Genomic DNA, 15,174 nt, shown 5'->3' with positions numbered 1-15,174 from the left:
AAGCGTGGAGACAAAGGGATAGGCCTCAACTCCTTTATAAAGGGGGGGGATATCAAGCGTCCCCAGCGTAACCGTTTGGGACTTGCCTAAAAACATGGAGTCATGCCAACATGCACGGTTGGATTACCCATACCCGTATTGATGAGGATCCCGTAGTAAGAGGGACACGATCTCTACTTTGACAAGACGTGCCAAGAAAACCGCCTCGTGATGTGTGTAGTAGCAGGTTGTAAAAACGGTTCGAATAAAAATCGGACCGTGGCGTGATGTCACTTTTCAAAGAGTTGTCAGCAGATTAGATTCGTGGATTATTATTCTCTCTACGGTGGTATATGGAATTTAGCTTGCAGAGCCGGACACGGTCCTTGTGTTCAGAATTTATCTTGGAGTATTCGGAGATGGAACCCGCCTCGCAATGCCGAAGACAATCTATGCGCCGGACTCATCGTCATTGAAGCCTGGTTCAGGGGCTACTGAGGGAGTCCTGGATAAGGGGGTATCCGGACAGCCGGACTATATGCTTTGGCCGGACTGTTGGACTATGAAGATACAAGATTGAAGACTTCGTCCCATGTCCGGATGGGACTCTCCTTGGCGTGGAAGGCAAGCTTGGCGATTCGGATATAGATCTCCTTCTCTGTAAACCGACTCTGTGTAACCCTAGCCCCCTCCAGTGTCTATATAAACTGGAGGGTTTAGTCCATAGGACACAACAACAATCATACCATAAGCTAGCTTCTAGGGTTTAGCCTCTCTGATCTCGTGGTAGATCAACTCTTGTAATACTCATATCATCAAGATCAATCAAGCAGGAAGTAGGGTATTACCTCCATCGAGAGGGCCCGAACCTGGGTAAACATCGTGTCCCCAGCCTCCTGTTACCATTATCCTTAGACGCACAGTTCGGGACCCCCTACCCGAGATCCGCCGGTTTTGACACCGACAACGATAATCATACCTAAAATAGAAATCCACGGCAGATAGCATAAACCCTTACTAGAGTGGCACTCGCAATAGAAAACCATGACATGCAGGAGCAAACCATGCACACACGGTGAACAAAGGAACACCAACGACAACACACCCTACCTCCAGCAGGGACGGAGCTGCCTTGTAAGAATTGGGGTCAACTGACCCCAACAAAATCAGCAAATCCTTCAGAAACTAAGTACTAGTCACTATTCATTAATAGAAGATGACCCCACTGTCATAGACATAGACCCCATTGAACTTTTTTTCTAGCTTCGTCCCTGACCTCTTGAAAAGCACACGAGGAAGTGGTGACACCTAGGGAGTTGGCACCACTTGATGACACCTAGAAAACCAGCCTATGGCACCCTTCTCCGTATTTTTTATCTTTTTGCGCAATTCATCCTTCTTTGTTTCGTTCATGTGGATACTTACCCTCGACAGAGAAGGACATGCCGCGTACGCTGATTATAAATGAAAATCATATGCATTTGAAAAGAAAATCATACATGTGAACACTTACCGACATGTGGCACTCGCCGAGCTGGCACCACTCGATGACGCCTACGGAACTTGAGGGCACCCCTCATCCGCTTCGCTCATGTGAACACTTACCCTAGAGAAAGAGACGCGCCGCTTATGCCGATCATGAACAAAAATCACTCATCTTTCAAATAGATAATATCATGCATGTGAACACTTACACCCGCGAGACGCGAGAGATAGTGAGTTGACACCACTTGATGACACCTAGAAAACCAGCCTCATGGCACCCTTCTTCGTATTTTTTTCTTTTTGCGCAATTTATCCTTCTCCGTTTCGTTCATGTGGACACTTACCCTTGACGGAGAAGGACATGCTGCGTACGCTGATTATGAATGAAAATCATATGCATTTGAAAAGAAAATTATACATGTGAACACTTACCGACATGTGGCACTCGCCGAGCTGGCACCACTCGATGACGCCTACAAAACTTCAGGGCACCCCTCATCCGCTTCGTTCATGTGAACACTCACCCGAGAGAGAGAGAGACGCGCCGCTTACGCCGATCATAAACAAAAATCATTCATCTTTCAAAAAAGATAATATCATGCATGTGAACACCTACACCCGAGAGAGATAGTGAGTTGAGCGCGTACGCCAGATCATGGAAATATAACCGGACGGAGACCCGTCCCATACGGTTGTTCGTCATTTTGGCCGTTTGTTTATGTGATCGCCCTGCCGTCTTCTCCACACCACAGAGCACATACACACGCTGGAACAAACGTAGGCACTCCTCTGCCGTGCGCGCTCATTTTCTGTACACACATATGTAGAAGCAGAATGTTTTACCCTCCATTTCGGAAAAAGAATGTTTTATCCCTCCCGTGGTTCTCCCATGGTTGCACGCTCGCTTCCACTCGATCTGTGCGGCCTATAAATTGCCGTCAGCCGAACCTCCTGAACTCAACTCATTGTCTAGCGTGAGAAGATAAGCAGAACACACAACGCGGTAGCTGCTCGGAGAGTCGGATAACACTTGTTTGTTCGTCTGAGCTAGTTAGCAATGGCGGGTGCGAGTGTGGTCGCTTGTTGCTCCCTGGTCATCATGGCCCTCATGGCCGCGGCGGCGATGGCGGGGTCCGTGCCGGCGGTGTACGTGTTCGGCGACTCGCTGGCGGACGTGGGGAACAACAACCACCTGCTGACGCTGCTCAAGGCGGACTTCTCGCACAACGGCATGGACTACGCGGGCGGGAAGGCCACCGGCCGCTTCAGCAACGGCAAGAACTCGGCAGACTTTCTGGGTGCGTTGCATACCCATTTTACCATCCATTTCTTTCCTTGCCTGTTGCTACGGCCCGCGCTAGGTTAGTTACTATGGTTGTTAACACAATCGTTACCAGATTTATAGACTACATAAATGATATAGGTTCGATCCCCAAGTTCTTCTGCTTATGCAAAAGAAGAAGAAGATGAAGAAATCTACACTAATCCCAGCTACGTTGCATTCACGGGCAAGATAATTTAGTATTTTAGGCGGTCCATATTCGTCACTCACAATTTGACTTGAGAACGACTTTTCACTATATATGAATGTATCCAAGTTGTAACAACTGTGACTTGGCCAGTTGGAGAAGGCATTGACTGATAGAGAACTTCAACTTCACTGCATGCAGTACTATATACCTAGAGATCTGGCGGCCATAAGAAACTATGTATTCTTGTAGACGTACGTTGTTATCTTGGCCATGTCTTTCAACCCAACCAAAGGAATGCAACGTAGTTGTCCCAAGCTAGCAATCGGTGAGTGAAGTCAAATTTGTTGCCATGCAACATCTCCCTATCGAGGGACCATACCGACATGTAGTAATGTACGTTCTCACGATTCTAATCCTGAGGACTGCAGCTAGTTTTGATGTTGATGTATGCTGACTGTGAGTTTGTGGTTGACATTATACTCCTATGTACGCATGCAGCCGACAAGCTCGGGCTGGCGACCTCGCCACCGTACCTGGCCCTGTCCTCCAGCAGCAACGCCAACTACGTGAACGGCGTCAGCTTCGCCTCCGGCGGCGCAGGAGTCTCCAACGCCACGAACAAGAACCAGTGCATCACCTTCGACAAGCAGATCGAGTACTACTCCGGCGTGTACTCCTCCCTCGCGCGCAGCCTCGGGCAGGCCCAGGCGGCGACCCACCTGGCCAGGTCCATCTTCGCCATCACCATCGGCAGCAACGACATCATCCACTACGCCAAGGCCAACAACGCCGCCACCCCTTCCCAGCAGCAGCAGTACGTCGCCGCGCTCATCCAGTCCCTCTCCGGTCAGCTGCAGAGCCTCTACAACCTCGGCGCGCGCAAGGTGCTGTTCCTCGGCACGGGGCCCGTGGGCTGCACCCCGTCGCTGCGGGAGATGAGCTCCGCCAAGGTCTGCAACGCCGTGGGGAACTCCATGGCCGTGCAGTACAACAAGGCGGCCGAGGGCGTGCTGAGCGGCATGGCCGCCAAGTACACGGACCTGCACTACGCGCTCTTCGATTCCTCTGCCGCGCTGCTCCGGTACATCGACCAGCCGGCGGAGTACGGGTTCGTTGAGGCCAAGGCGGCGTGCTGCGGCCTCGGGGACATGAACGCCAAGATCGCCTGCACCCCGCTCAGCAGCTACTGCGCCAACAGGTCGGACCACGTCTTCTGGGACTTCTACCACCCCACGGAGGCCACCGCGCAGAAGCTCACCGCCACCTCCTTCGACGGGTCCGCGCCCTTCATCTTCCCGATCAACGTCAGGCAGCTCAGCGCCATATAAGAATTGTAGTACGTAGACCACTAGCTAGATTCATCATCCGCGCTAAATACGGATTGTGTCCACATGTACGAAATGTATAGAAGAAAAAAAATTCAAATATATACTGGAGCTGCCGCCTATTGACCAGTTGCCTGAAAATTGCCAACTGCACTTTTTCCCCCCGGAATTCATCTTCAATCTTGGCGCTACAAAGAACTCCAGAGGTATTAAAAATTACTACCAGACCCGTGGACCGCCTAGCGACGACTACAAGTACTGGAGTGAGCCGAAGGCGCGCCGCCGTCATCGAACCTTGTTGTAGTAAACAGTCGGGAAGTGGTCGCACTAAGGCCCATATGACCAACGTATCAGAGCAGCAACCATCGCCAATGAAGAAATTCGTAAAACAGAGGTATCAAACATGTAAATACCCAACAAAGACGAACGAAGAGCGGATCCAAACAGATCCACCGAAGATCAGCACCGACCGAATTCCGCGGAATCCAACGAAGACACACCTTCACATGTCCTCAAAGACGCTAGACGCACCATTGGGACGCGGATAGAACATGGGAGACATTGTTCCTATTGAGGGGCATCGCCGCCGCCACATAGCCCCAACCAAGACACTGAATCTAACAAGAATGAGAACGGGGTCCCTCCCGCCGGGGGTGGGGGGGGACCAAGATCCTCCGCACCTCTATGGCCAAAGGCCATCGAAGATGGGGCGGACCGGCGACGGCGCTGACGGAGGAGAAGCAAAGGGTAAAGTGGAGGAGGAAAGAGAAACTTAATTGTCACGTGCACTTTGAAGCCTTAATTTGGTCAACGTCTAATCATCACCATCTCTATTCATTTTTTCAAGGAAAAATAGTTTTTATTCCTTAATATAGATTTACAATCACAAGGCAAAATTTCTATGAACTAAACGTAGCTCAAATGGTCAGATTCCTTGTGGTGGAACCAGCTCGTCAGGGCTCACGTCCTAGATTTGAAATTGGTGCTCGCATTTTTCTGAATTTATTTCAGGTTTGCCGACAATGTTCGTCGAGTGAGAGAAGACATTTCCGTCGACTACGAGACGCTTGTGATGAGTTCGTCAATCTCAAGAAGTGATGCCGGTCATAGGGGTAAGTGTGTGTGGGTATTCTGCGAGTGTACCGAGTCAAGAAAAAGAGCAAGAATCCCCCCCCCCCTCGTGTAGCCAAACTGCGATGCTACACACTATTTCTGGTCGCGGTGAAACTTCTAAGGAATAAACTCCCGTGTAGAATGTCGAATCAGTCTGAAAATGATCTGAAGCTTTGAATGTTGTATAGCCAAAGCCATGCCTTGTATGGTCACATGAATTTCTGCCTCCACGGCACATGCCGAAGCTCTACGATTCGTCGCCGAAAAAGATCCGTCCATTGAAAGGGCAACTTTATCTGGAAGAGGCGTCATCCAAGGATGTACATGCTTAGCATGTTTCATTTTCGAGTTAAATGCACACGACCATCACTTTCGTGTCACGACTAGTGAAAACCCACCACTTTACGATTTGTGACAATTTGCACCGAACCAAAAATTTGTCAGTGGCAAAAAACACTAAGCAAAAAATGGAGCTCATTTTGACGTGGCAAAGCTGCCGCATGCCTAGTGGTGGACGGCCGTTAACGCTCGGACCGGCCGAGCCGGTCGGAAGATGCCCAAAAAGGAAATAGTGGCCGCTCTCTCCTATCGCTCTCACTCTCGCTCACCCTCACTCGCTCTCGCTTCCTTCTGTGCCGCCGCCGCTCAACCTTGCCGCCGCTGCTGCAATGGCTTCTTGAAGAGATCTCGAGGACGACAGTGAGGAGGAGGAGTTGACCTACACAAGCATGGACCTGGATGTGTGGGTATGTATTTTACATTGGTTTCGGTTAGTGTTAGGGTTTCAATATGAGGATTTGCAGAGTCTGGCATTTTAGATCCCCCCCTTCTGTACCTCTCCTCTGTGCCTAATGCTTCTTGTCAATGCAGGAGAATTCTAATACAGCTATTGATGCTTCCTTCTGTGGCTCAGTGACTGACCCACAGATGAAATGCAAGCTTCACAAGTTTAGGGTCAAGAAATGTGTTGCATCCGACACAGGTAGAAGATTATATGGTTGTGCTAAGCAGGTAATATTTGATGTCCTTATTGTTTACTGATGTGCTCTACAATTGAATGTGCTCTACTGTTAAGTAGTTTACTGAATTCATTTTAATTGAATGTGGGTAGTAGTAGTTAACTGAATTTGCCAGTGTTAACTGTATTTGGTAGTGTTTACTGAATTTGCTAGTGTTAACTGAGTAGTGTTAACTGAATTTGGTAGTGTCAACTGAACTTTCTAGTGTTAACTAAATCACTGATGCGAAATGAATTTGGTAGTGTTACCTGAACTTTCTAGTGTTAACTGAATTACTAGTGTGAACTGAATTTGCCGCTGTTAACTGAATTGCACATTATTTGCAGGGAGGTATTGATTGTGGAGTGATTGAGTGGGTTCATGGTCCCTGGTCTGTCATACTTCAGAGGTGCTTGACAAAACCGTGGGAGATGTTTCATGAGCAAAACAGTGGAAGGGTGATGGATAGACATGCTTATGACAAGAAAATAACCAAACTGGAGAAGCAGAATGACTTCCTATGCAAGCAATACAATGATATGATTGATGAAATTGGCCAACTTTTTGATTGGCAAGATGGAAAGATGCGGCATATGCAACACGAGAATGCAATAAAGCATGCTGAAGATGTGAAGAAAAAGCTTACAAAGTTAGAGGAGTGGTGTAAGATGGAGGTGAAGATGGAGAGAATGAGTCTGGCGACGGAGTAGAGGTGCATCCTCACTTCTTAGGCAGATATCATCAGGAACACTATAAGGCCATGAAGGAGGCCAAGGAGGACATGTATGTTCTTCAAGAGGAGAAGAAGAAGAAGCATGAGAGTGTGATTGCTAAATTGCTTAAAGGTGGGCATGGTAGTCAGGGGAAGCTTCAGAAGATCAAGTCCATCCTAGAGCAGTGAGGTGTTAGCTTAGAGACTAAGTATATTAGGCCAATACATATATAACAGGCCATGGAACACTAAAAAGCTAATGATGTCGATGGTATATTTTGTAGATCTACTGATCTTAGTTTGTAATGCCTAACGCAAACAATGTGGTCGGCTGTTAGACTAGCCAGCAAGCAATCATATGGGTCCTTGATGTGATCCTTGATGTTACCTCTATTATGAACCACTTGTATGAATTGTACTTCTTATGCCTACTTATGAGAGAGTATGCAACCTGTTATACTCCAGGTGCATGTTATGGGTCTTTGTTTCAAAAATTGTATATCACAAGTCATGTGCTAGTTCTATGTGCATGCTATTGATTCTTGTTGGCATCCATCTTGGCAACAACATTACAGATAAGTGGACTCCATGGATAGTCCACACAAACAATTTAGATAGGTAGCGTAGTGCATACAACAACAGATATGACCCAAACTAGACCTTATACATAGTTCATACCATTGCAACACCAACAATTTAGATAGGTATCATAGTGCTTACAACAATAGAAAGAAAAGTAGATAGATGGGTAGTATACTGCATACAACAACACTAGATTATACTAAGTCTCAACCATTAAGCTCAATGACATAATCTCCATCACAAATCCTCTTGATCTTCTTCAGCTTGCCCTTGTGAATTTCTCTAACTTTAGTCAGCTCAGAAATGGCTATTTGCAGCTTCTTCTTCTCCATCTTCAACTCACCCCTCTCCTGCATCATCTCAGTCTTGTCCTTCATTAGCTGTTTCTTATCCTTCTTATGGTCTTGGAGTTCAGTCTTCAACACATACATCTCCTTCTTGAGTCCATTGATATTCCTATCCTTCTTCAGCTCACGCAGCTCAGTCCTTAGGTTTCTGATCAGTTCCCCTTGGGCTTTATGAATGGCCTTCTTATCCTCTATGACATACTGCTACTTGTAAGGTGCATTGGGATTTTCCTGAAGAGGAGAGGAGATCCAGTACAATATAGATAAGTATTTCCCTCATTGAGAACCAAGGTTTGTCGAACCAATAGGAGAATCACGCAAAGCCTCATGAATAACACCTGTACACATACGTAAGCAAATACTTGCACCCAACGTGAGCAAGAGGGTTGTCAATCCCCTTGAACTCGTTAATTGCAAGGATCAAATCTCGTAGTGGTGGATAGATAAATTGCAAAATAAAATAAAAGAAATAAAATTGCAGCAAATATATTTCTATTTTTTATATGATTAAAGTAGACTCGGGGCCCATAGTTTTCACTAGAGGTTTCTCTCTCGAACACATATCATACTGTTGGGCAATTGATAGAAAAGCACATAGTTATTACGATATTCAAGGCAATGATCATATATATAGGCATCACGTCCGAGATAAGTAAACTGACTCCTGCCTGCATCTACTACCATTACTCCACCCATCGACCGCTATCCAAGATGCATCTAGGGTATTAAGTTAATAAAAATAGAGTAACACCTTAAGCAAGATGACATGATGTAGACAAAGTAAACTCAACTAATATGAATAAACCCCATCGTTTTACCCTTAATGGCAGGAATACAAATACGTGTTTATCCCTTTCTGTAACTGGGATAGAGCACCGCAAGATTGAACCCATCACAAAGCACCTCTCCCTCTGAAGATAAATCAATCTAATTGGCCAAACCAAATAGATAGATCAGAGAGAAATACAAAGCTATAAAAATCATGCATAATAAATTTCAGAATAGACTCAATTACTTCTCATAAATATTCAGATCATAAACCCACATTTCATTGGATCCCAACAAACACATTGCAAAAGAAGATTACATCAGATAGAACTCCAAGAACATCGAGAGAACATGGTATTGAAGATCAAAGAGAGAGAAGAAGCCATCTAGCTACTAGCTATGGGCCCATAGGTCTGTGATAAACTACTCATGGTCATCGAAAGGCAACAAGGATGATGTAGAAGTCCTCTGTGATAGATTCCCCCTCTAGCAAAGTACCAGAAAAGGCCTCCAGATGGGATCACGTAAGAACAAAAGCTTGCGGCGGCGGAAAAAGTGTTTCGGGTGGCTCTCTGTTGGTTTCCCAATATTTGAGAATTTATAGAAGTGGAATTAGGTCAGACGGAGCCTCAAGGGGCCCACAAGGCAACAGGGCACACCCCCTGGGCACGCTGGGTTGCCTTGCCATCTCCTCATACATCCTCTGGTCTCCTCCCGAAGCTTCCAGGGTCTCTTATGTCCAAAAAAATCATCAAAAAGTTAAGTAGCGTTTGGACTCCGTTTGGTAGTGATTTTCTGGAAAACCAAAAACAAAGAAATAGCAACTAGCACTGGGTACTAGGGTAATAGGTTAGTCCCAAAAATGATATAAAATAACATATAATTGCATATAAATCATCCAAGATTGATACTATAATAGCATGGAACAATAAAAAAATTATAGATACATTGGAGACATATCAGCATCCCCAAGCTTAATTCATGCCCGTCCTCGAGTAGGTAAATGATAAAAACAGAATTTTTGATATGCAATGCTACCTAACATGTTCATCATGTAATCTCTTTTATGGTATGAATATTAGGATACAAGTGATTCAAGGCAATAGCCTATATCAGATTGAATATTTTGGATTTGGGGTCACTTGATGTATGTCTTGTATGTGGATACCCGTGATGACAATGGGGTATTCTATGAGTGACTTGATATATGTCTCGGTAATCAACTTGCGGATTCCTGTGGTGACAGTGGGGTAATATAGGCACAAAGTTTGATACGCGTTTTCATCCTACTTTGTCCGATAGGAACTTTGGAGTGATTCTTTGTTGCACGTTGAGGGATTGTTATATGATTCAGTTATGTTAGGACTACTAAGAGATTGCACTAGTTAAAGTGTGAACCATATGCCTTGTTTTCAAGCATTGCAATACTGTTTGTGCTAACTTCCTTGCTATTTTTATTTTTTCATATTACAAAAACCTATATCTAGTATCCATACTACACTTGTATCACCATCTCTTCGCTGAACTAGTGCACCTATGCAATTTATCATTGTATTGGGGACATAAGAGATTTCTTGTATTTGATTGCAGGGTTGTTTGGGAAAGACCAACTTCATCCTACACCCTCCACGGTTGATAAACCTTAGGTCATCCACTTCAGGGAAATTTGTTGTTGTCCTACAAAACTCTACGCTTGGAGGCCCAATAGAGTCTACAAGAATAAAGTTGTGTAGTAGACATCAAGCTATTCCTGGCGCCGTTGCCGGGGAGGTGAGTGCTTGAAGGTATATATATCTTTAGATCTCGCAACTGAATCTTTTAATTTCTTGTTTATTCACTAGTTTGGTTTTATAAAAGAAAACTACAAAAAATGGAAGTGAAGTTACATCAAATGCTTTACCTTTATGATGTCTTTCTTGAAAATATGGATTCTGATAATTGTGCCGAAGTGTTAGAAGAAGAATTCAATTAAATGTTTGGCATAAAATCCTTGAATGATAAGCATGATTGCAATGTTGTTAGTATGCTTTATATGAATATCCATAATGCTAATGATGATTGCACTAGTCATGATAAAATTTCTGAAAAGAGGGTTTCTTATATGCATGTCAATTTTTGCGGAGTGCATAGACTTTGTGAGGATATGCCAATTAGGGATGATAGATTTTGTAAGAAGCATAAACATGACAAAACTAAATGGTGTCCTAAAGTGATAGATGATTTTTCTAAAAAGTTATGTTCTCTTCATCCCATTCCTTGTGAACTTTGGAATGAAGTTGGTCATCTTAATTTCCAATGCATGTTTTTTCATGATCAAATCGTGACCAAATATTATAGTAAATTGATCTCCCTTGAACTCAATGAACTTTGTATATTTTTGGGGTGTGAAGAATTGTCACATAAAAATAGTTAGTTTGAAGCATTCATATTCACAAACCATACTGAAACTATTTTGATAGAAATCTATATATTTTGTGTGGTAGATTGCAATGAGAATGCTTATATCGCCCATTATAGAAAGATAGGAAAACCAACAGAATATAAAAGAATACTAATGGAAGGGTAAAGATTTCCCAATACCCTCCTATTGTTTCTCGTGATGAAGTAGGTGACGAGTAGGAGCTTCCTATCCAATAAATCTCTTCAATAAGAAGCTCGGAAAAATTAATTCAACCCATGCATAATGTGGTGAAGAAGAATAAAAAGAAGAAGAAGAAGAAGAAGAAGAAGAAGAAGAAGAAGAAGAGGAAGAGGAAGAAGAGGAAGAAGAATAAGAAAGAGCAAAGGTAAAAATGTATCTCTCCCAAATAATGTTGCTCCTATTATCTTAAGAATGAATCAAAATATATTGTGGAAGATGATACACTTGAGGATGATATTGTCTTTTGGTCTTATGGTACAATGTCCGAAGGAACTATTGAAGATGATTTTGGTATGCCTATTACTTGTTGTGATAATTATGATTGAGAAGATAATTATGCTTCTTATAATCTTGAAAATATTTTTGGCACCAACTTGGAAAATTATGATGATAATAATTGTTATACTATTGGTGCTATGTTTGATGAGAATAATTGTTATACTATTAATGATAAGAGTAATTATGCTAATGATATGTAGAACCATAAGCTTGGGGATGCGGAATGACATGTTTGAGAATGTATTTGCTACTAATAATGTTTATCCTAAGCTTTGGTATGTTATATACTTAATGAAAAGGATCTTTTTAGTCCCCCTACTTTCAATGATCAATTTTATTATGATGCATGCCTCCCATTTTTTAAGATTGCAATAATTATGAAAGTGGGTTTGGGAGAGTGTCAACTTTAGGTAATAATTATCCCACTATTTTGGAGGGTGTTCGATCTTATGATAAAAGTGGACTTGGAGAGGTCATGACTTTATGTAATGTTGAATCCACTACTTCTGAAGAGGTTTCAATTGATTATGATGAGAACAAGGTTGCTACTTATGATGATTATTGTGATGATACTTATGTTATAAAAAGTGGTGATAATTACCTTTATAACACTTTTCATAATTATTAATCCCCTTTTACTGAACATTAGTCTTTTAGTGTGGAATCAATTTATAGTGTTCAAGTTCTATACGATACTCACACCATTATGAACGAGAAGGAATTTGCTTGCATGGAGAGTAATAAATTTTCTATGCTTCTGGATAATGAAAAAAAAATCTTTATGTGATAGTTATATTGTTGAATTTGTTCATGATGCTACTGAACCTTATTACGATAGAGGAACATATGCTTGTAGGTATCTCAATAATATCAAGTTTCCTCTCTATGTGTTGAAAATTTTGAAGTTATGCTTGTTTTGCCTTCCTATTCTAGTTGATTCTTGCTCAATAAATTGTTTGCTTATAAAATTCGTATTCATAGGAAGTGTGTTAGGCTTAAATGTGTTTGATATATGTTTCATGATGCTCCCTTTATGTTTCAGTTCTTTACTTTTATGTGAGCATCATAAAAATCATAATGCTTAGCTAAAAGGTTCTAAAGAAAAACGCTTGTTGGGAGACAACCCAATATTTATCCTTACTATTTTTGTGTGTATAAATGATTAATTTTTGTAGTAATCATGTTTCGTATATTTTCTTTCAATAATGTGCCAAGTAAAGCCTTTGGGATAGTGCGGATACTAGTTGAACTGACTCTGTGCAAAAACATAAACTTTTGTGCCCAGTTTTGAATTTATATTCTTTTACTCGAATGTGATCTTGGTCTGAAATTTTTACACGATATTGATATATGATATGTCCATTTTGCATCATGTTTTCCTACTGTTATTTATGTTGTTTTATTGTATAATAATGCTTTTTGGAGTAATTCTAATGCATTTTCTCTCATAATATGCAAGGTATGCACCAAGGGGGAGAACTGTGGCAGCTGGAAATCTGGACCTAAAAAGCTACGTCAAGCTACCTATTCTGCACAACTCCAAATGAGCTGAAACTTCTCGATGATTTTTTATGGAATATTTAAGAATTATTAGAGCAAATAAGTACCAGAGGGGGGCCACCAGGTGGGCACAACCCACCTGGGCGCGCCAGGAGGCCCAAGCGCGCTCTGGTGGGTGCTGCCCTCCTCCGCCCACCTCTGGTGCCCATCTTCTGGTATATAAGTCATTTTGACCTAGAAAAATAATGAAGAGAGGACTTTTAGGATGAAGCGCCGCCACCTCGAGGCGGAACTTGGGCAGGAGCACTTTTGCCCTCCGGCGGAGTAGTTCCGCCGGGGGAACTTCCCTCCCGGAGGGGGAAATCATTGTCATAATCATCACCAACAACTCTCCCATCTTGGGGAGGGCTATATTCATCAACATCTTCAACAACACCAACTCCTATCAAACCCTAGTTCATATCTTGTGTTCAATCTTTGTATTAAAACTATAGATTGGTGCTTGTGGGTGACTAGTAGTGTTGATTACATCTTGTAGTTGATTACTATATGGTTTATTTGGTGGAAGATTATATGTTCAGATCCATTATGCTATTTAATACCCCTTTAATATTGAGCATGTTTATCATTTGTGAGTAGTTACTTTCATTCTTGAGGTCACAGGAGAAATCATGTTGCAAGTAATCATGTGAACTTGATATGTGTTCGATATTTTGATGATATGTATGTTGTCATTCTCTTAGTGGTGTCATGTGAACGTCGACTACATGACACTTCACCATATTTGGGCCTAAGGGAATGCATTGTGGAGTAGTTATTAGATGGTGGATTGTGAGAGTGACAGAAGCTTAAACCCCAGTTTATGCGCTATTCCGTAAGGGACCGATTGGATCCAAAAGTTTAATGCTATGGTTAGAATTTATTCTTAATACTTTTCTCATAGTTGAGGATGCTTGCGAGAGGGTTAATCATAAGCAGGAGGTTTTTTCACGTAAGAACAACACCTAAGCACCGGTCCACCCACATATCAAATTATCAAAGTACTGAACACGAATTAAGCCAACATGATGAAAGTGACTAGATGGAATTCCCGTATACCCTCAAGAACACTTTGCTTATTATAAGAAACCGTTTTGGCCTGTCCTTTGCCTCAAAAGGATTGGGCTACCTTGCTGCACTTTTGTTACTACTATCATTACTTGCTCATTACAAATTATCTTGCTATCAAACTACTCCGCTACTTACTATTTCAGCACTTGCAGACATTACCTTGCTGAAAACCACTTGTCATTTCCTTCTGCTCCTCGTTGGGTTCGACACTCTTACTTATAGAAAAGGCTACAATTGACCCCATATACTTGTGGGTCATCAAGGCTATTTTCTGGCGCCATTGCCGGGGAGTGAAGCGCTCTTGGTAAGTGGAAATTGGTAAGGAAACATTATTACTATGTGCTGAAATTTATTGTCACTTGCTACTACGGAAAACAATCCTTTGAGGGGTTTGTTCGGGGTATCTTCACCTCGACCGGAACCACAATTAGTTGCCCCTCAACCTACTGCACCTACTGAAAATATTGAATATGAAATTCCTTCGGGTATGTTAGAACAACTGCTAGCTAATCCTTATGCAGGAGATGGAACCAAACATCCTGATATGCACTTGATATATGTGGATGAAATTTGTGGATTGCTTAAGCTTGCAGGTTTGCCCTGAGATGAAGCTAAGAAGAAGGTTTTCCCTTTTATCTTTGAAGGGAAAAGCATTGACATGATATAGGCTATGTGATGATATTGAATCTTGGAACTGGAATCGTTTGAAATTGGAATTTTATCAAAAAAATATCCTATGCATCTAGTTCATCGTGATCAAAATTATATATATAATTTTTGGCCTCGTGAAGGAGAAAGTATCGCTCTAGCTTGGGGGAGGCTTAAGTCAATGTTATATTCATGCCCCCATCATGAGCATGAGC

At 42.6% G+C, this 15,174-nt stretch overlaps 1 protein-coding gene across 1 annotated transcript; it reads left to right on the top strand.

The window, feature by feature from the left end:
• Positions 1-2,443: 2,443 nt before the first annotated feature.
• On the top strand, positions 2,444-4,397 carry LOC119312387 (GDSL esterase/lipase At5g55050-like). The gene is made up of 2 exons (XM_037588120.1): positions 2,444-2,762; positions 3,435-4,397. Exons 1-2 carry the CDS (start codon positions 2,522-2,524, stop codon positions 4,262-4,264), a joined length of 1,071 nt encoding a protein of 356 aa, XP_037444017.1. The 5' UTR covers positions 2,444-2,521; the 3' UTR covers positions 4,265-4,397.
• Positions 4,398-15,174: the final 10,777 nt, after the last annotated feature.

This window comes from Triticum dicoccoides, chromosome 5B (assembly GCF_002162155.2).
Source record: "Triticum dicoccoides isolate Atlit2015 ecotype Zavitan chromosome 5B, WEW_v2.0, whole genome shotgun sequence".
Classification (NCBI taxonomy): Eukaryota; Viridiplantae; Streptophyta; class Magnoliopsida; order Poales; family Poaceae; genus Triticum; species Triticum dicoccoides.
The sequence above is the reverse complement of the archived record's forward strand: the minus strand, read 5'-3'. Positions and strand labels throughout refer to the sequence as shown.

Excerpts from the sequence above, each read along its gene's own strand:
- LOC119312387 (XM_037588120.1), top strand. The coding sequence starts at position 2,522 with ATGGCGGGTGCGAGTGTGGTCGCTTGTTGCTCCCTGGTCATCATGGCC. Across the intron at positions 2,763-3,434 it reads GAACTCGGCAGACTTTCTGG|CCGACAAGCTCGGGCTGGCG; the intron begins GTGCGTTGCATA and ends GTACGCATGCAG.